Source organism: Carlito syrichta, unplaced genomic scaffold (genome assembly GCF_000164805.1).
Source record: "Carlito syrichta isolate Samal-C Ts95f unplaced genomic scaffold, Tarsius_syrichta-2.0.1 Scaffold311715, whole genome shotgun sequence".
Lineage (NCBI taxonomy): Eukaryota > Metazoa > Chordata > Mammalia > Primates > Tarsiidae > Carlito > Carlito syrichta.
In genome coordinates, this window is record NW_007255811.1 from 32,555 (window position 1) to 53,960 (window position 21,406).

A 21,406-nucleotide genomic window follows, 5' to 3' on the forward strand; every position below is an offset into this window, starting at 1 on the left:
ATCCACTCACCTCGGCCTCCCAAAGTGCTGGGATTACAGGCTGAGGCACCGAGCCCAGCCTAAACTTTTTTTTAAATGGAACTATTACTTTAATTAAAATTTAGTGTGCTACCTTTTAGATTTTGAACCATATATTAGCTCTTGAAATAAGTAAATAAAAACATTTTCAGCTGGGCACAGTGGCTCACGTCTGCAATCCCAGTGCTTTGGGAGGATCCAGCCCAGGAGTTCGAAGCTTGAGCTGGGGGATGGAGCAAGACCTTGTCTCTAAAAAATAAAAAAAATCCAACATTGAAAAAAAAAAATCACCATGTCCCTTTGGTGTGTAGAAAAGGTTTTATTTGTCACAGTGACATTCCTGAGACACTCTCATTTATAAAGTTGTCATGCTGTGCCAGGGTCCTCTACTCCAGTTTCTTTTTTTTTTTTTTTTTGAGTTGGAGTCTCACTCAGTCGCCCAGACTGGAATGCAGTGGCCGCTCCCGGCCACCGCAGCCTCGACCTGCTGGGCTCCGGCAATCCTTCCGCCTCAGCCTTCCAAGTAGCCGAAATTACAGGCATGCACTATCACGCCCGGCTGTACCCAGGCAGGTCTCAAACCCGTGGGCTCAGGCAAACCACTCACCTCAGTCTCCCAAAGGCACAGGATTACAGACTGAGCCACCGAGCCCAGCTCGGTTTCTTTTTTTTTTTTTTTGAGTTAGAGTCTCACTCTGTTGCCCAGACTGGAGTGCAGTGGCCGCTCCCGGCTGCTGAAACCTCGACCTGCTGGGCTCCGGCAATCCCTCCACCTCAGCATTCTAAGTGGCTGGAACTACAGGCGCACGCTACCACGCCCAGCTAATTTTTTGATTTATTGTAGAGACGAGGTCTCACCAAGTTGCCCAGGCGGGTCTCGAACCCACGGACTCAGGCCATCCACTCACCTCAGCCTTCCAAAGCACGGGATTACAGGCTGAGCCACAGATCCCGGCTTCTACTCTGGTTTCTGCCCAGAGGCAGGCAAGCTCCCCAGACCCCTCTGCAGTACCTTTTGCCTTTAACTGAACGGCCCCCTCCCAACCCAGGACCTTTCACCGCCCTCCAGGAATAAGCCCTGTTGTCTTCGCTCTCCCCTACCTTCCTATCCCGGTTTACCTTTTCCTTCAGATTATTTGATTGACTCAGGGGTCACAGAGGCCCCAGCCTGATAAACTGAAAAGGCTCGGCCACTGGGGTCAGAAAGACCCAGGTTCACATCCGGCCTCACCACTAACAGCTGCGCGACCCTGAACAAATCACTCCGTTTCTTTAGTGTCCTCACTTATGAAATGATAATTACACCTGCCCCAAATAGTTGACACAAGAATGACATAAACCGCCCATAGAAAAGTGCCCAGCTCAATATGACTAGCTGCTCCTTTCCTTTTACCTGTCTGTGTCTGTTTTAAAGCCCAAATACATCCTCCCTTGTCTAGGGCCTCTGGAAGAGCAGCCTAGCTCCCAGCTCACATTAGGGAGTGGTCACCCTGGCAGCACGTGGTCACTCAGCCGACCCTCTTGTGGGCGCCTCCCCAGGATGCCCTGGAAAACCTCACGTTGAGCACTGAGGACAAGCAGCTTGTAGAGCCCCTGCCCCCTTCCCCGCTGCCCTCTGACTCTGTCTTTCTGGTGGCAGTGGATCCCGTGAGCAAACAACTCATACCAAACCTTTCCCTGCCAAACAAGTCAACAGAAACGCCAGAATTGACACAAAGGCAGCACAGAAGGCAGGGTCAGACGGTCGACGCATGTGCCACGTGCTCACACCCAGCGAGCGTTCCCACAGCAACCGTCACTCATGGCTACAGAAAGGCAGTGCAAGACTTCAGGCTATTGTGGGAAACTAGATGCCAAGTGCAGGAAACTGAGTTATGGCTATCGTAGGAGCCTTAAATCTCAGCTATTCAGCATGTGTCTCTGGCAAGGCTGCCTTACATGACGGTTCGGCCCGGTTTGATGGTGAGAAAACATCACAGGAGTTCTCAGAGTGGGCTGCTCAGAGGCCTCAACTGCCCTCTTTGAGACAAAGCTTCCCTAGGGAAAACGGGCGATTCCCTGGGAAAGTGAGCCACATTCACCTCCTGCCACACTGCTTCCCAGCCCTTCTTAGTCACCCTTCTCAAGTCAGTGTGCACTAGTGCTGGAGCTGGAGGGGCCACAAGGCCTGGCCTGGGACAGCTGACTGTTACCCTTCAAAAACCGTGAGAACTAGCCAGGCACAGTGGCTCAAGCCTGTAATTCCAGCACTTTGGGAGGCTGATGTGAGAAGACTGCCTGAGTCCAGGGGTTCAAGACCAGTCTGGGCAAGTTGGTGAAACTTTGTCTCTACAATATATCAAAAAATTAGTTGGGTGTGGTAGCACATGTCTGTAGTTCCAGCTACTTGGAAGGCTGAGGCAGAAGGATCACCTGAGCCCAGCAGGTTGAGGCTGCGGTGGCTGTGAGCATGCCACTGCACCCTAGCCTGGGTAACAGAGTGAGACTCCGACTCACACACATAAAAAAGGAAAACACATGTTATAATAAACAACCTTATACAAGCCTCCTCTGAATCCAAAATCCAAATCCCTAGTGAGAGGAAACTTAAAGAAATGGTGGGAGGTAAAACCCCATCAAAACTCCTAATGTTGAAAATGTAGGAATCTGTCCTATTGTCTTATGACATATGGGAATGCCAGCAGAATGTCTTTCTGATCTTCCCAGAAAATTCCTAAATTAGTATGTAGAGAAATATTTAGCAAGCGCCTGGGTCCCTTGGTTGAAAGGAACAACAATGTCAAGATACATCTGTTCCTTCTTAGAAGTAGATTCGTGGTCGCCTGGGCAGAGGGAAACAAACGGGCCTGGGCAGAGGGAAACGGGCTGTGGAAGGGGAGGTGTTGTTCAATGGACACAGAGTTTCAATTCTGATGAAAAAGTTAAGAAGCCAGGCGCAGTGGCTCGCCCCTATTATCCCAGCACTTTGGGAGGCCGAGGAGAGTGGATTGCCTGAGCCTGTGGGTTTGAGACCCGCCTAGGCAATTTGGCGAGACTTAGTCTCTACAAGTAAATCAGAAACCAGCCGGGCATGGTCGCGCACGCCTGTAGTTCCAGCTACTTGGAAAGCTGAGGCGGAAGGATTGCCGGAGCCCAGAAGGTCGAGACTGCAGTGGACGGGAGCGTGCCACTGCCCTTCAGTCTGGGTGACAGAGTGAAACTCTGACTCAAAAAAAAAAAGTTCTGGAGATCTACGGCACAGCAATGGAGACATTTTTAAGTATACTATACCATACACTTTAAAACAGTAAGTTTTGGTATGTGTTTCTTTTCTTTTTTTTTTTTTGAGTTGGAGTCTCACTCTGTCGCCCAGACTGGAGTGCAGTGGCCGTTCCCGGCCACCGCAGCCTCGACCTGCTGGGCTCCGGTGATCCTTCTGCCTCAGCCTTCCAAGTAGCTGGAACTACAGGCGTATACTACCACACCCGGCTAGTTTCTGATTTATTGTAGAGATGAAGTCTCGCCAAGTTGTCCGGGTGGGTCTCGAACCCGCAGGCTCAGGCAATCCACTCGCCTCGGTCTCCCAAAGTGCTGGGATTACAGGCTGAGCCACCAAGCCCAGTTGGTATGCGTTTCTTTTACCACACTATAAAAAAAGATGGACTTGCCCATTAGGCCCCATCACACATCAAGGTAGGATAAACGCTTGTCAGCAAGCCACTCCGGAGAAAGGAGTTAAATCTTATTTGAGGGCGGGCAAGGGGCCTGAAGGACAATTTTTTTTTTTTGTGAGGCGGAGTCTCACTCTGTCACCCAGACTGGAGTGCAGCGGCCGCTCCCGGCCACCGCAGCCTCAACCTGCTGGGCTCCGGCGATCCTTCCGCCTCAGCATTCCAAGTAGCTGGAACTACAGGCAAGTGCTACCAAGCCCGGCTCATTTTTGATTTATTGTAGAGATGAGGTCTCGCCAAGTTGCCCAGGCGGGTCTCGAACCCGGCAATCCACTCACCTCAGCCTCCCAAAGGCGCAGGATTACAGGCTGAGCCACTGAGCCTGGCTTGTGAAGGACAATTTTATTCGTTTTGTTTTGTTTGAGTCAGAGTCTCACTCTGTCGGCCAGGCTGGAGTGCTGTGGCATACTGCTCATGACCACGGCAGCCTCGACCTGCAGGGCTCAGGTGATCCTTTCGTCTCAGCCTTCCAAGTAGCTGAAACCACAGGTTCACACCACCATGCCCGGCTAAGTTTTGATTTATTGTAGGGACGAGGTCTCACCAAGTTGCCCAGGCTGGTCTTGAACTCCTGGGCTCAGGCAATCCTCTTGCCTCAGCCTCCCAAAGTGCTGGGATTATAGCTGTGAGCCACCACGCGTGGCTTTGAAGGACAATTTTAAAAGATGTACTAGAAACAAGCCAAACCCAGTAGGAAATAAACTGGGGGTAGTTTCATCGTTCTTGGAAAAGCAAGTTGCATCTTCCTCATAATCTTCAAATACAAAAAGAAGTCAAAATGTTCTTACCTAATACCACATACAAAAGTTAACTCAAAATGTATTAAAGACCTAAATATAAGAGCTAAAAGTAAACTCTTGAAAGAAAACAGGAGAAAAGCTTCATGACACTGGCTTTGGCAGATATGAATATAGCACCAAAAGTGCAGGCAACAACAACAAAATAGACAAGCTGGACTTCATCAAAAAGTTTGTGCAGGCTGGGCTCGGTGGCTCAGCCTATAATCCCAGCACTTTGGGAGGCTGAGGCGAGAGGATTGCCTAGGCCCATGGGTTCGAGACCTACCAGGGCAACATGGCGAGAGCTCGTCTCTACAATAAATCAAAAATTAGCCGGCCATAGTAGCACACACCTGTAGTTCTGGCTACTTGGAAGGCTGAGCCAGAAGGATCGCCCGAACCCAGCAGGTCGGTGCTAGGACAGCCATGAGTGTGCCACTGTGCTCCAGCCTGGGTGACAGAGTGAGACTCCAACTCAAAAAAAAAAAAAAAAAAGTCTTATGCAAAAAGGATACTATCAACAGAGTGAAAAAAGGCAACCCACAGAATCAGAGAAAATATTTGCAAATCACATATCTAATGAGAAGTTAATATTCAGAGCATGCAGAGAATTCCTAAGAACAACAACAAAACTATCTTATTTAAAAATGGGGAAAGGGCTTGAATGGTCATTTTTCCAAAGAAGATATACAAGTGGCCAATAAGCACATGAAAATATGTTCAATATATCAACATATCATTAGGGAAATGCAAATCAAAACCACCAGATACAGTACTACTTCACATCCATTAGGCACCCCCCCGAGTTGGAGTCTCATTCTGTCGCCCAGGCTAGAGTACAGTGGTACAATCAAGGCTCACTGCAGTCTCAAACATCTGGGCTTAGGCAATCCTTCTGCCTCAGCCTCCTGAATAGCTGGGATTACAGATATGCGTCACACCCAGCTAATTTTTTTGTAGAGACAGAGTCTTGCTATATTGCCCAGGCTGCTCTTGAACTCCTGGGCTCAAGCAATCCTCCTGCCTTGGCTTCCCAAAGTGCTAGGATTACAGGCATGAGCCACCTTGCCTGGCCAGGATGGCCATTCATAAACGAAACAAAACAGAAAACAAGTGTTGGCAAGGATGTAGAGAAATTGGAATGAAAAATGGTGTGGCCACTTTGAGAAATTGTCTGGAAGTTCCTCAGAATGTTAAATACAGAATTATCATATGATCTAGCAAATCTACTTTTTAGTATATACACAAAAAAATTGAGAGCAGGGAGTCCAACACATATTTGTACACCAATGTTTAACAGCAACATTATTCACAATAGCCAAAAGGTGGAAACAACCCAAATGTCCATTGATGGATAAATGCATAAATAGAATATATACAATGGAATATTATTCAGTCTTAAAAAGGAATAAAATTCTAATAAATGCTACATGAATGGACCTTGAATACATGATGCTAAATGAAATAAGTGAGGCACAAAAGTTCAAATATTAAGTTCCATTGGTTCCATTAAGGTACCTAGAACAATCAAATTCATAGATAGTGGTCACAAGGGCTGAGGGCAGGAGGAATGAGGAGCTATTGTTTGATGGGTACAGGGTTTCTGCATAGAATAATGACAAAGTTTTGGAGATGGGTAGTGGTGATGGTTGTACAACAGCGTGAATGTACTTAATGTCACTGAGCTGGACACTTACAGATAGCGAAAATGGTAAATTGTACGCTGTGTATACTCTACCCCCCCACACACAAAGTGGTCAAAATGAAGAAACTTCACAATTAATCCCAAATATAACATCTACATATACACTATAAAAATACATGCAGTTTATTATGCTAGAAAATACATGCCCATTCAGTTACATTGAGGCTCTGCCCTCCATGAAGCCAGTGAGAATTAACAGAAAAATGTCATCTATCTTCTGGATTTTTGAAAAGAAACCCCAGTGTGAAAGGTTGGTTTTGTTTAATATGCGATAATGGATGTACAAGCATCACCTTGAAATGCCCCAAACAGAGGCTGGAATGGTAGCTGGAGTAATCAGAATCTAAGAATTCACAAATCTCTTGCCAGAAGAAAATGGCAGACTGAGCAAGCAGCTCTAGCAAAGAGCCCTGTCTCATCTGCTAATTTACTAAGTGCTACAAGTTCCAGTTAACACCTATCTATCTGTGGTCTTTAGAGTTTATTTTAGGAGTATTTTCGAATCTGTGGAGGATTAAGTTCTTGACTTTTTTCTCCTCCTCAGTCTGCTGCTAACAACTGCAGGGGCCCTACTGTATCCTGAGCTAGCTTTGTGGAAAGCTGTGAATACACTTACGTTAAGTGACATTAACATTAGCGTTCCTAAGTGAAGAACTGCTCTAACACATGCCGGAGATTAAGGAGGTAGTGAATACCTCTAATCTGAGTGCTGAGGATAAACCAAGTACACTGGAATGCTGTCACGTCATTCAGCACCCTTCAAAGTTGGTCAGGACGGAGAAGTGAAGACTATTTTGAGGGTAGTTTTGAAAAGCGTTCCAGAATAGTATCACACTCCCCAACCCCTCCAGCAAGCATGATGGAGGAAAGTAACGAGCATACAAAAAAACTCCAGGAGAGCAGGGATCTATACTCACATTATTCAATCTACACGTAGATTATTCATCATGACCCCCACTACCTAGTACCACATCTTGCATTATAGCAGCGGATACTTAATTACTGACCATATGATATGCCTTAGGAATTGCCACCCTTTCCCCATTCTTGTCAGGAGCTATTGCTCTTAAAGACATCGTCTCATCGGCCTCATCACCAGCGTGTGGACTCCATTGAGAGGCACTTTCCCCACTTCATTTAACTTTGAAATAAGTTGGAGGAGGCTGAGGACACGTGCTTGCTAATCATCTTTTTCCAGATTGCCAGAGAGCATCTTTATTATTGGTCTGTGGTTGCTACTGCTGGAGAAAGATTTCAGTTTGACCTTCCCAAGCTGCTGGAGATGAATGCTGCACGTGCTTGACAGTGCAAATGTATCTTTTTTTTTTTAAAGCTTTTAGACTAACCAGAGCTCACTGTGGTACTTCTCTCGCAGTACAAAACTCAAGATGTTGAATTATTTTGCATAAACATGATAGAGTAAAATGGATCTGAACTGGAAAAAGGTGGCAACACAAAGCACCTTGCAGATACCAGCATCAAAGAACAGCATTCAGGACTGCACCACAGGCAGAGAGGAAAAAAGAACATGAAAGTCCTTTATAAAAGCAGTTTTACATGTAAGGGCGGATTCTCGCAGCTGGCCTCACAAAAGAGAACAAATATGTCAAAGGGAACAACTGATGGGCTAACAGAGTCCTCTCCATCTGGCTGAGAAAAGCCGCTGGTGGGAATACTGAGAAGCTTGTCTGTTGGGAGAAAGGCTTTCTGGGTGCCTCCCTGGGTGAACGGAACACATGGTCCTGCCGGAGCTGGCTGCTGTGCCAATGAGACGCTCCAGGAGGGGTGACTGATGCACTGGGGAGAGGGGGAGAGCAGCACACCTGGGGGCTTCTCACTGGCTTGAGGAGCAGGGTGCAGAGGAATGGGAGTCGTGTGAATAGGATGTCTTATCTTGCGCTTTAAAAACAGAACTCCAGAGTCTCATTCTGAAGCACCAAGTTCAAACCCATGCCATGCTAACGTCCCATCTGTGCTTTTATGTAATGCAAAGCAGAGTGGGAGAAGGAGAAATCAGGCCAGACTCAAGGAAAACAAACACACCAGGCTATCTGCACCTCCAACCCAGAAAATACCACAGAAAACCTCCTCAGAAGTGACTACTCAAGGCAAAGGGACCCAGTCACTGAGGAAAATCTGTCTCACTGAGGGCTCACGTGTTACTGAGCCAAAGAGCTTCAAACTAAGCTGAACTCAGGATTTTCTAACGGACAATTTAATTCGTTTCTAATTCTCAAAATCAAAATGACTCTCTGACTAAAAAAAAAAAAAAAAAAAAATTTTTTTGAGTCAGTATCTCACTCTGCTGCCCAGGCTGGCGTGCAGTGGCACAATCCCGGCTCACTGCATCCTCAACCTCCTGACCTCAAGCTATCCTCCCACCTCAGTCTCACGAGTAGCTGGGACTACGGGATACACCACCAGGCTGGCTTCTCTGGCTAAAATTAAGAAGAAATGCCTTATCACACCCACTCTAAAACAGCAGTTCACCAGATTCTCACCTACATATCTTCCATACAATTAAGCAAACCCTTCAGATGGCACAAAGGCAGAAGGCATGACTCTATTACAGTATTATCAGCCAATCCCATGTTGATTCCTCTCAGCAGCCGGGCCCTTGCCACCCCCGCCGGAAGTCAAGTCACAGAATCCCCCCACCACCAGGAGGAGGCAACTGCTTGATCCTAACCACCCACTAGGTCACTCTGGGGAGGGTAGTGGCTTACCTGCTCCTCCGACAGTTGGGATATGTGATTCACAGCAGCATAGGATTCAATTTTGGGGTTAAAGTGGTTGATGATGGCTCTGAAACGAAGAAACAACGTTACTATAGTACCAGATGGAAGACAGGATACATTTGTTACAATTAAGGACTGAGTGCCCTGTGGCTTAGAGTAGGAGAGCATGGGAATGACTGCGACAGGGTAACTGTCCCCTTACTGAACACGAGGACTTCACAAGTGGGAGTGAACTGACAGCTCTGAAACAGGAAGGGTTTAATAATGTATTAGGCAGAGAACAGAATCAAGCAGCTCTGCCCTGCAAACGAACTGACCAAACAAAAAAGACCAACTCCTTCAAAACCCAGAGGGCTGTCCACTAGGGGTCCCTGGTGTGAAAGCAGTCTTCTCTGATTAGGCAGAACAGAGCACTCGGTAAACTGGGCCCACAAGTGGCTAATACAGTCTCTGGAGAGGCAGGGCTTCGACAAAGCCCAGAGCAACCTTCACACTTGTGAGGAAATGGTTTCAAACCCAAGTTTTATTTCCAGCTGTTCAAACCAACATCTGAGCATCATTTTCAAACACTCCCCCCTCCATCACTTGCTCACATCCAAGGTCACCAAATCTTACCAAATCTACCTCTTAAAGATCTCCAAAATCTGAAATAAATACATCTTCCTGAGACCAATGCCTTGGTATAGGCCCTTTTCTTTCTTTCTTTTTTTTGAATTGGAGCCTCATTCTGTCACCCAGGCTGGAGGGCAGTGGCACACTCATGGCCACCATAGCCTCAACCTGCTGGGTTTGGGCAATCCTGCTGGCTCAACCTTTCAAGTAGCCGGAACTATAGGTGTGCGCCACCACAATCGGCTAATTTTTTGATTTATTGTGGAGATGAGGTCTTGCTAAGTTGCCCAGGCGGGTCTCAAACCCGTGGGCTCAGGCAATCCCCTCACCTCGGCCTCCCAAAGTGCTGGGATTATAGGCGTGAGCCACTGCGACCGGCCTTATAGGTCCTTTTCATTTCTTGCCTGGTGTAGCAGAAAGAACACAGGTTTTAGATCATGTCTTAACACTAGCCCATACTGATATAAGTGGGAAGAAAAGACAGATCTTTCTTACAGAGCAATTTCAAATAATATGTGTAGATACTCCTCCCTACAGGAAATTATGTTAAATTCCCACACTCACCAAGGACAGGCTATATTTAGTGACTTATTGCCAAAGAATAGAGTAGCAAACAGGAAAAACAGTACCTTTACAGTAAAGAAACTTGGCAAACACTACCTTAACCAAATGATGAAGCCTAACATTGCCAGTGATACCATGTGGATATCATGTAACCCCTGATATGATCTGATGAGAAGGGTGCTTTACCTCTGTTGTAGTCTTCTAAAAACCCATAATCCCAGGCTAATCACAAAAAAAATGTCAGACAACCCAGAATGGAGACATTCTACAGGATACCTGACCAGTATTCCTTAAGACTGTAAAGGTCATGAGAAAAAAGACTCGAGATGTTGTTGCTGATTACAGGACACTGGGAGACACCACAACTAAATGCAGTGTGGTGCTCTGGGTTGGATGTTAGAACAGAAAGTGGACATAAATGGATAAACTGATTAAATCTAAGTAAAATATAGAGTTTATTAGTAGCAATGTATTAATGCCAGTTTCTTAGGGTTCATAAATATACCATGATGATGTAACATGAGGAGAAACTAGGCTTAGGACACACAGGAACTCTGTGAATTATCTTTGCACTTTTTTTATAAATCTGAAATTATTCCAAAATAAAAAGTTTATTAAAACATGTATGCCGGGCTTGGTGGCTCAGCCTGTAATCCTACGCCTTTGGGAGGCTGAGGTGAGTGGATTGCCTGAGCCCGCGGGTTCGAGACCCGCCTGGGCAGCGAGACCTCATCTCTACAAAAAATCAGCTGGGCGTGGTAGCGCATTCCTGTAATTCTGGCTACTTGGAAGGCTGAGGTGGAAGGATCGCCGGAGCCCAGCAGGTCGAGGCTGCGGTGGCCGGGAGCGGCCACTGCACTCCAGTCTGGGCGACAGAGTGAGACTCCAACTCAAAAAAAAACCATGTATGAAAAAGCATGGCAAATCAACATTTTCTTTTACAGCTTCTTAACAGTACAGAATAATAGAATCATTTAAACAAACTAATTCAGGTAATAAGAGTATAAGCCAAAAACTTGAAAACAAAAAATCATGGTTTGGAATTATGATTCGATCACTTGTTCTTCTGACTGATTTTTGTCAAGCTACGTATCACACCAGAGGAAAAAAGTAGAAATAATAATACTTACCTCAGTACCTAGCATAGCACCTGGGAATAGTCTACTGTAGACACACAATAAATGTTTGATGAAAGAGGATTAAATCTTAGAGGGTCCTTGTAATATTTACACAAGTTATATAAGTATATAGCATTCAAATAATATCATCTAAAACCCAGAAAGCAATGTCAAACATCTAGCATAATGCTTAGTACACAGGTGGTACTCAATAAATATTCAAAAAATGAATAAATCAAACAGGAAAAAAATGGATCAGGAACAAGAGAAGAATTCTGATAACTTATTTTTCCAGAGATTACCAAAAGGCACAGATATAATATCTGCAAGTTAAGGTTGTGGCTTGGTCTAAATCCAAGGAGAGAAAGAATTTTGTGGGCAAGTGGGGGTCAAATATTTTTCTCACTCAGAGGGTGAGGTGCAAGGATATTGGCAGGGATGCCCACAGCCCATACACAGAAAGAAAAACCAGGAGTCTAAACCCAATGAGAAGACAGGGCAGGTTTTAGAGAGGAACTGAGAATCTGACCAACCCAGCAGCAGGACCCACTTAAAGTCAAAGCAGAGTAAAGTCTGTGTCACAGAGTCTAACAACCAAGAAAAACAGAAATGAAGGAAAGGAATTACAGTAGTCAAATCAATCTACCCACAGACCTCAGTTAACTTAAGAAAAATAAGCTGCCTCTGTAAATGTATCCATTTCATGCTTTTATAGGTTTTATCCCCCTGTCCCCCCCAGGTGTTCCTTAAATTTGTGAGACAAAGTATTTTGAAAAATGTTTGGCCAGGTGCAGTGTCTCACACTTGTAATCCCAACACTTTGGGAGGAAGAGGCAAGAGGATTGCTTGAGCCCAGGGGTTCGAGACCAGCCTGGGCAACTTGGCGAGACCTTATCTCTACAATAAATAAAAAAACTAGCCTGGCGTGGTGGCGTGCATCTGTGGTTCCAGCTACTATGAAGTCTGAGGTAGAAGAATCACTTGAGCCCAGCAAGTCGAGGCTGTGGTGGCCGTGGGCATGCCACTGCACTCCAGCCTGGGTGACAGAATGAGACTCCTACTGAAAAAAAGAAAAATGTTTGAAAAAAAAATTCTGTCTCAGTTGAACTATGGTCCTTTCTTTATTGCCTAGGCTTGGAGAAAAGAGAGCAGCCCCCAGAACAATGCAGAGGAGCTAGTGAGGTTGGACAGTGAAATAATTCCTGGGCATGGAATCACTGGGGATGTTGTATTTCTGTCCCTTTCTACCTGAGGAGTTCTCTCATCAGGAAAGTAAGCAAGGAAGAGAAAAAACAAAGAGGAGGGAGAAAGAAGGAGAAAAGAGAAGAGGGAAAACAGGCTGGGAAGGAGGAAGCATGGAAAGGGACAGAGTAAGGGGAAGAAAGGAAACCTGGAAGGTATTATCTTGAAAAAGGACAGGTGTTTCCTTCCCTTCTCACCATCACACCAGCCAGGGGTCCACTGGTTCTGTGGATGGCCTGCTTTTTTTTTTTTAATTGGAGTCTCACTCCTTTGCCCAGGCTGGAGTACAGTGGTACGTTGACGGCCAACACAGTGTCGACCTGCTGGGCTCTGGCGATCCTTCCATTTCAGCCTTCTAAGCAGCCAGAACTACAGATGCGTGCTGCCACGCCCGGCTAATTCTTTTTTTTAAAAAGTTTATTGTGGAGACGAGGTCTCGCCAGGTTGCCCAGGTTGGTCTCGAACCCTCGGGCTCAGGCAATTCACTTGCCTCAGTCTCCCAAAGTGCTGGGATTACAGGCTGAGCCACTGAGCCCGGCCGATGGCCTGCTCTTAATATCGCAGGGCATATATGCTGATACTGTTTAGGCCAAGATATCGTGAGGATATGCAGATTTTCTACTCTAGAAATGTATATTTGAAATGATTAAATCATCTTCCAAACTGCCCTGTGGCATTCTCATCTCAGAACTTCAGATCTAAGCAGATGATTAAGGTCTCTCACCAGGAATCCTGAGGAAGGTGGAATAGTCTAAATCTAGTTGGTAATCTCTAATTCATTACTCGCAAAGGCAGTATATGCCCCTGACTTACTTTTCTGGCTGTTTCTTTGGGACTGTTATCTGCAAAATCTAAGTACTAACCTGAGGCCACTGAGATGCCAGGTTCAGGGCTTTAGGCCTAAGGAGTAAGGAAAATCATCTGACACTGGCTGACTCTAGGTTCTTAAGAAAGGAATTTCAGAGAGAGCTTGGAGGCGGTTCATTGAAGTTGACAGGACTTTGTACTATTGAAAGGGAAATCTGCTTTGAGAGGCCGAGGTGAGTGGATCGCCTGAGCCCGCTGGCTTGAGACCCGCCTGGGCAACTTGGCGAGACCTCATAATAAATCAAAAATTAGCCAGATGTGGTAGCGCGCACCTGTACTTCTGGCTACTTGGAAGGATAAGGCAGAAGGATCGCTGGAGACCAGCAGGTCGAGGCTGCGGTGGCCAGGAGTCACTGCACTCCAGTCTGGGTGACAGAGTGAGACTCCAACTCAAAAAAAAAAAAAAAAGAAAGAAAGGGAAATCTGTCCTGAAATGGCAGAATGCTAAAACCAAGCTCAGTCAGCCCAAACTGAGTGGTCAGTGACTGAAGACTTTACAGTGACTGAAGACTCAGCCCCTCCCTCCCAGGAAGTGTGGAGGCAAGACCAGCTCATCCAGATTATGACACCTCGATATCACATCTAGTCCGAGAAGAGGACTCAGGCTCAACTGGCAGGAAAATGACAAGGAACCAGATGTCTGGCAGAAGGAGTCTTCTCTCTCTCCTTCAGGCTTCCTTCCCACTGACTGCACCTCCAAAGGCTTTGCTGCTGTCTCTTCTAAGCACTGGGGAAGGAGCTCCCCAACAGTAGTTCTTTCCCATTTCAACTGACAAGTAGCAACTAACCAGCGATAAAGTCTAAAATATGAGTCTTCCAGGACAAGCACAGTGACTCATACCTGTAACCCCAGTACTTTGGGAGGATGAGGTGAGAGGATCACCTGAGTCCAGGAGTTCAAGACCAGTCTGGGCAACATGGCGATACCTCATCTCTATAATAAAATTAAAAAATTAGCCAGGCATAGTGGCACATGCCTGTAGCCCCAGCTACTTGGAAGGCTGAGGTGGAAGGATCGCCTGAATCCCACAGGTCGAGGTTGCGGTAGCTATGATTGAGCTACTGCACTCCAGCCTAAGCGACAAATAAAATAAATAAAATAAAAGTTAAGTCTTTCAGCAAAGAAGAAATGTTTTTTTTCTTTCTGTCCAAAGACAGATGAACAAAATAAAAGTTTAATTCTCTCTCCAGACATTCCATCCAATCCACCACCCTCAAGAAAATGAATGCTGCACAAGGGACACGACTTCCTTGCCCTGACTAGTGTGGTGGGACAGGAGGCTGAGTAAGGAAATACGGTAACTGAAGAGACCAGGGAGAGCAGTCCTTCGGGGCAGGAGGTTGTGACAGGCTGGGCTAGGACATCCCTACCAAGTCCACATCAGGTTATTATGAACTGATGCTTGTGTCCCTGCAGAGTCGTACGTGGTAGGCCCAACCCTCACGAAAGTTAATTCAGGTCATATGAGGCCATAAGGCTGGGGCCCTGGATCCAGTAAGATTGGTGTCCTTATACAGAGAGACAGTAGAGAGCTCACTGTGTCACATGAGCACACAGCAAGGAAGCAGCTGTCTGTAGCCAGGCTGAGAGCTCTCACCAAACTGACCCTGCGGGACCTTGGTCTGGGACTTCAAGCCTCCAGAACTGTGAGAAAAGACATTTGTGTTGTCTGAGCCACCTAGTCTGTGGTACTTTCTTGTGACAGCCTGAGCAGACTAATACACATTCTACTCTCCAAATAGGAACCCGGACATTCCGGCAAAGCAAGTCCCAAGCCAGTGGCAGTCTTTCGCAAAGCAGCAAAGCTGGTAAGTATGCTTCAAGTTCTGCAATGACTTTCTCTCTGTACCCTTTACATTGTGCTACTGTTTCCTTCCCTTCTTGAAGAGGCTCATTTTGAGGTTCCTATACTTCAAAATTCCAGTCACAAATGTCACAAAAGTAGCCACACAGGTTATAAGCTTCTCAGGCAGAGTGGAACTGGCTCTTTGGCCTTTATTAAGCGAGAGACACAGGCTTTAGTAAGAAGAGATCCTGCAGGGGTTTTTGGGTGGGCTGTGGCTTAGAGAAGACACACATACTAACCAAAAACAATGAACAAACCGGGTGGGCAGCACTGCAGAGGTTCCACACACAGCAAGGGAACAGGCTCCTTTCTTTCACTTTTATTTGGCATCTCGAGATTGGTTTTCATCTCCTCTCAGTCCTTCAAGTAGTAAATACCTAGCTTACACCAGTCAAAAGCTTTTATGCCACAGAGTAATTTGGAAGAGGGGACTTGTAAGGAAGAAAAGGAAGATTTGAGTGGACAATGAACATGAGAACATAGCCATTATGAAAGGAGTAAGGCTTCCCTTCAACAAAGGTGGAGAGATAGTTAACTGGGGAAAAAGCAGTCTTCAACAAACGATGCTAGGATAACCAGATCTCCACATGCAAGAACGAAGCTGGAACCCTTCCTTACACCATACACAAAAACTAACTTAAAATGGTCCACAGATCTAAACATAAGATCTAAAACTATAACAGCCTTAGAAGAAAACACAGGAGTAAACCTTTATGGCCTTGGGTTAGGCAATGATTTCTTAGAAATGAGATCAGAGGCACAAGTGACCAAAAAAAAAAGGTAGATCAATTTGGACTTCGTCAAGTTTAAAAACTTTTTTGCTGCAAACAATGCCACTAAGAAAGTAAAATGACAATCCACAGAATGGGAGAAAATATTTCTAAATCATATATCTGATAAATATGTATTCAGAATACATAAAGAACTCTTATAGTCAGTTCAACAATAAAAACAAACAAAAAAATGATTAAATCCAATTTAAAAGAGCAGAGGACTTGAATGGACATGAAAAGATGCTCAACACCATTCGTCATTAGGAAATGCAAATCAAAACCACAATGAGATACCACTTCACACCCACTAGGATAGTGATCATTTAAAAGACAACAGGTGTTGTTGGCAGGGATATGAAGAAACTAGAATACCCAAACATTGCTGGTGGGACTGTAAGATAGTGCAGACACTTTGGAACTGGCTCAGCAGTTCCTCAAATGTTACACAGAGTTACCATCAGACCCAGACCCTTCGCTCTTAGGTATATCCCCCGCAAGTAAAAACATAGTTCACACAAAAGCTTGTACCCGAAGGCTCACAACAGCATTATTCATAATAGCCCAAACATGGAAACAGCTCAAATGTCTGTCAATTGAGAAATGGATGAACCAAACGTGGTGTAGCTATAATGGAATATTAGCCAGTCATAATAAAGAATGAAACACTGACACGTGGATAAACTTTGAAAATGGTATGTTATGATGTATGATTCCATTATAGGAAAGGTCTAGAGTAGACAAATTGGCAGTGATAGACAGTAGATTAGTGGCTGCTTAGGGCTGGAAGGAGGGTTAGTGGATGACCGCTATTGGGTACAGGATTTCTCCCGGGGGGGGCACAAAATAGTGTAAAATTGGAATGTAGTGATGGTTGCACAACCTTGTGATTATGCTAAAAAAAAAACCCCAAAACCCAGCAAACTGCATACTTTAAATGGATGCATTGCATCATGTGTGAATGACTAAGGCCTCCTTGACCTCAGCAGGTCTTCAGCAAGCTGCTTTCCCCAACCAATTCCACATGGAATTCACAGATCCCAGGGTGATTCACTCACCAAGAGAACTTGTCTGAAGCTTGCATATGCCAGCAGTGCTGGTAGCAGGAGGAAAAAGAGCTCACTGGGCCACTGACTGTTATGCAAATTACAGCAGATGGAGTTTCAGGAGCTTATGGAGAGAGGCTCCGTGGCACAATACCACAAAAGGCAGCAGAGCTGGCCAGGGAGACCAGCACTGGAAGGCACTTGTGGAGGGAGGACCGGCCTGGCCTGGAGGTGAGAAGAGTTCAACTCCTGGCAATGCACACAGTATCCTTAAAGGAAAAGCTCTGCATCTGGCAAAGGATGTCAACTTTTGGCTGCTGGAACAGAACGCTGGGGATAGAACTGGTGGGTGAGAAGAAAGCTTCTCTTATATAACACCCTTGACCATGCTTTTGAATGGCAGTTTCAGCTGCCCACATGATTCAGAGAGAGTCAACCATCGAGGACTAGGAGGAGTATTTAAAGAAACGCAGGTGGTAAGGCCCAAGGGGAAGGAAAGAAGTCTATCCACTAAGGTAGAATTTAGTGAGAGAAGAGAATCTAATTTCTAACCAAAGCACCAGCTTTCCCAAAACTGGGACTAAAACCTCCCTGATAGCAGAGATCAAATCTATTTTGTTCACCAATATATATCCAAGCCTTTAGCAAAATGCCTGGAACACTATTCAATTTTAAAAACTGAAATGAAAAATAAATGAAAGTCTAGGAAAATTTTGTCAAGACTCACCAAAAGTGAGCCTTTGCTTCTGGTAACCCATGATCACCAGCTATTCTCTCAAAGTATGAAAATAACAATAAAACTATTTTATCCCCATCCCAAGAGAAAAGGCAGCTCAGACATGAACAGCTGTCCTCCAAAGAAGGAACAAAAGTTGTCACTGACGACAGTAAAGCTTTTCTTCCTTTTAAGTCACACCATGAGGAGAGGAAAGCTTTCTGGCACTTACTAAAGTAATCTAATACCTTCTAAAAGTAAGCCTACGTTTTGTTTGTTTGGGGGCAGGGAGGATGAGGTGAGGAGTAGGGGAATGTGTTAGAAAGTACCAAAAGGGAAGGAAAAGAGAAATAGACAACATCGGAGGAAAGGGTATTGCTAAAGTCAACCATAGTGAGGGATGGCTCTGTGCCCAGTGCACCTTTAAGGGCAGGAATCTGGGCCATCCTCCAGTGCAACTGTCAACTTTTGACGGCTGAACATGGGTCACTTACACAGACTGAAGCAAAGTGAAGCAGACAGATGGAACAGCAAGACGGAACAGCAAACTGCCTGGGGATTTCTTGGTCCATTTTTAACTGATTCTCTGACTCATGACTCTACTAAACAACTCTTTGGCCCAAATGTTGGGTGGTTGATACCTGAGAAACAAAGTTAATGCCCAACTTACCCAAGATGAGCATGACGATGTCACCTTAACAATGTAGGCAATACAGCTTAAGGGAAAATGTAGATCCTTCCCATATCCAATATAAACCCAAAGCAAACACTCCAAAATGCAATTTCCCACAATCTCACCTACCTCTCATGGACAGAAACATCTAAGTAAAGGTTTTTTATGAAACAATAAAAAATAATAGTTTCACCCAGAAGCTCAGAACATGGCGATTGTTTCATTACTGAGACATCTGAAAGAAGCAGGCCGTCTGTAAAAGCTGCTGGATCTTTCAGGCAGAAAGGGCAAAAACAGGCAAAGGTTCCCAAAGCTCTCATTCCCAGGAAAGAGGAAACAAAACTGGCATGCCCAACATGGTGGATAGGGAAGGTTCTTAAAAGTTTCACCCTAGGCCAGTGTGGGTTTCTACCTCATCACCTGCTGGAAATTAAATAATTGGTTATAGCTACTTTGCTTGAAAAATGAATTAACTTCTAGTTACTACAGTCCCAAACCATAGATTTGATCCAAGTCAGGTGCCATGGGCTATACACTTTGGCTAAATTATCTCCTCTAACACTGCTGTGAGGGAAAAATGGAACTTCTTCGCACTTTAGATATCAGTCTAACATTTTATCACTGTTTTCACAATCACAATGAATGTAAATGAAGAAGGATGAACCACAGAAGTTGAAAAAACACCACAAAAGTCAAATGGACCATCTGTATTTCCATAAAAGGCCTCAATTAATCCATTCCCCTTAGAAATGTCTACTTTCTATTACATCTTTTCCTCAGTAAATGAAAGGAGGTTCCAAAACTTTCCTAAATACAAAACCCCTACAAGATTGGCCTGTGCCTACTCAGGCCCACTCTCTGCTTCAGATTCCCCTACTCTGACTCGAGTGGAAGGTCAGTCACTGCTGGCAGAGTTCCCAAGGTCACAGAATGAAAATCTTCAATAACCTTTGGAGTCGGTTTGGCCCTGGGTTTCCTAACTCCATAAGCAAAGCCTCTCTGCACTCTCAGAAACACCTAGTAAATATGAGGGAACAAAATGAGCCATGTGAAAATGTATACAGTAAGCCCCCTACATATGAACCTTCAAGTTACAAACTTTAACAACAATGTACACTTGCTTTTTTAATGAATTATTTCTCTCCACCAGGTGTCAGTATAGCCTGTTAAATACATACAATATTTACAGCCAGTTGTGTTAGTAGGCTAACTTTGTTGACTTTAAACAAATTGGATTTACAAATGCACTCTTGTTGATATGTTGAGGACTTCCTATATTATGATTTTCTGTCCCTCTTCAGCACATAAAAAAATCCTAACACATACCTAGGAAGAATTCTGAAGCAGTGAAGATCAGCTCAAAACCCCAACAAGTAATCTAATTTTAATTAATGGTGAACATTCCAATCTCTTGAATATGAATCAAGAACTTTAAAAAAAACTGGCTTGAGACAACCTGAAATATTTTAATTACCCCTCATTCCCATTATCCCAGTTAATCAATGTATTATAAGGCATTTAATTTTTAAATATGGAGAAGGCAATAAAATGAGCAATTGACTAATCCAGGCTTCTTTTTCCTATCGTCACTTCAAAAATAAAGGGAAATCGTTTTAGTGGATCACATGCTAGGCTGAAGAGGGAGGGGAATATTCTGTGGATCCCACACCAGCTGGAGAAAAAGAGGCAATGGATCCCATGTTAAGTGAAGAAGAGCCATCTGTGTACCTCAATGATGAGGAAAGAGGACACCGAGCTCATGAGCCCCGAGGGGGAAGAAGGCAGCTGGAATGCCAAGTGGTCCAGTGGGGGTCCGGGGATCTCCCGGATTCCCTCCTAGGCGGGAGAAGTCCTGATGTCCACGCACAGCAGAGGCCAGAGAGTGAGCTATATGGATCACACACTGGTTTTCAAGTACTCCAGGAAAAGAATAAAATTAAAAAACATGGAAACGGGCTCACACTCCATCCCAGGGAGACCTTTGAGAACTCCTCAGGAAAGGCAATCAGTGAGTCTGCCAAAGTAATTAAGCAAGTGAACATTCACCATAAAGCCCACATCGATTAAGTGAACAGAGATGAATCTGATTACAGGGCACTGTCAGCTCTGAGCCTGAAGGTACTAACAGCCGAGATGCACGGTGCTGGCCCTGGCGGCCACTGCCCACTGTGACAGAGCTTTGTGCTTCCTGAAAAGCAGGCTGCTTTCACCTGTCCTGGCAGCAGCTTGTGCTGCCTTCGGAGAGACCCTGACACAGGTGGTTTCCTGTAAGCAGCCTGGTGTGGGCCCAGGGAGCAGGAGGTGGGCTGGCGGGAGAAGGGGGCCTTGCGCAGTAGAGAGGACAGGGGTGGGGAAGGGGAATGAGCCGCAATTCTGTCACTGAGGAACAGACAATGGGTAGTGTCTGTCTGTCACTGAGGAACAGACAATGGGTAGTGTCTGTCTGTGTCTCTGTCTCTCTCTCTCTCTCTCTCTCTCTCCAAAAAAAAGGTAAAACTTCACTGCAGTATACCTTCTCAAGAAAAGAAATATGGCTGAGTAAGGTTGCTTTTATGGCTTTATGAGTAAGTCAGCACCAAAGTCAACAGGTTAGACCTTCTCAACAACCTAATCAGTGTCTAGTATTCAACAAAACCCACTGTTTACTAGCAGAAGTGAATATTTATCAAGTATCCTAAGTTTACAAATGGCACCTGGAGCCATTTCTCTCTGAAAATAATGATGAGAGCCAAAATGAAAGCCCCAAATTGACTAAATGTCAGTCAACGAAAGTCAGAGACTCATAAGGTTTATTCAACAGAAACCCTCATACGGAGAAGGTTGTAAGAGTAGCTGTGGAGACAAATTTAAAAATCATACAGCTCTAGCTGGGTATGGTAGCATGCAGCTGTAGTTCCAGCTACTTAGAAGGCTGAGGCGGAAGGACTATCTGAGCCCAGTAGGTTGAGGCTGTGGTGGCCGTGAGCATGCCAGTGCACTCTAGCCTGGGCGACGAGAGTGAG

At 45.1% G+C, this 21,406-nt stretch overlaps 1 protein-coding gene across 3 annotated transcripts in view; it reads right to left on the bottom strand.

Moving 5' to 3' along the window:
• CUNH10orf76 (chromosome unknown C10orf76 homolog) overlaps positions 1-21,406 on the bottom strand; it is a 192,328-nt gene that overhangs the window by 31,352 nt on the left and 139,570 nt on the right. For all 3 annotated transcript variants that reach the window (XM_021718019.1, XM_021718018.1, XM_008068973.1), the window contains one exon: positions 8,939-9,017. In XM_021718019.1, the coding sequence (XP_021573694.1) occupies positions 8,939-9,017 (79 nt within the window). The remainder of the gene's footprint in view (positions 1-8,938; positions 9,018-21,406) is intronic.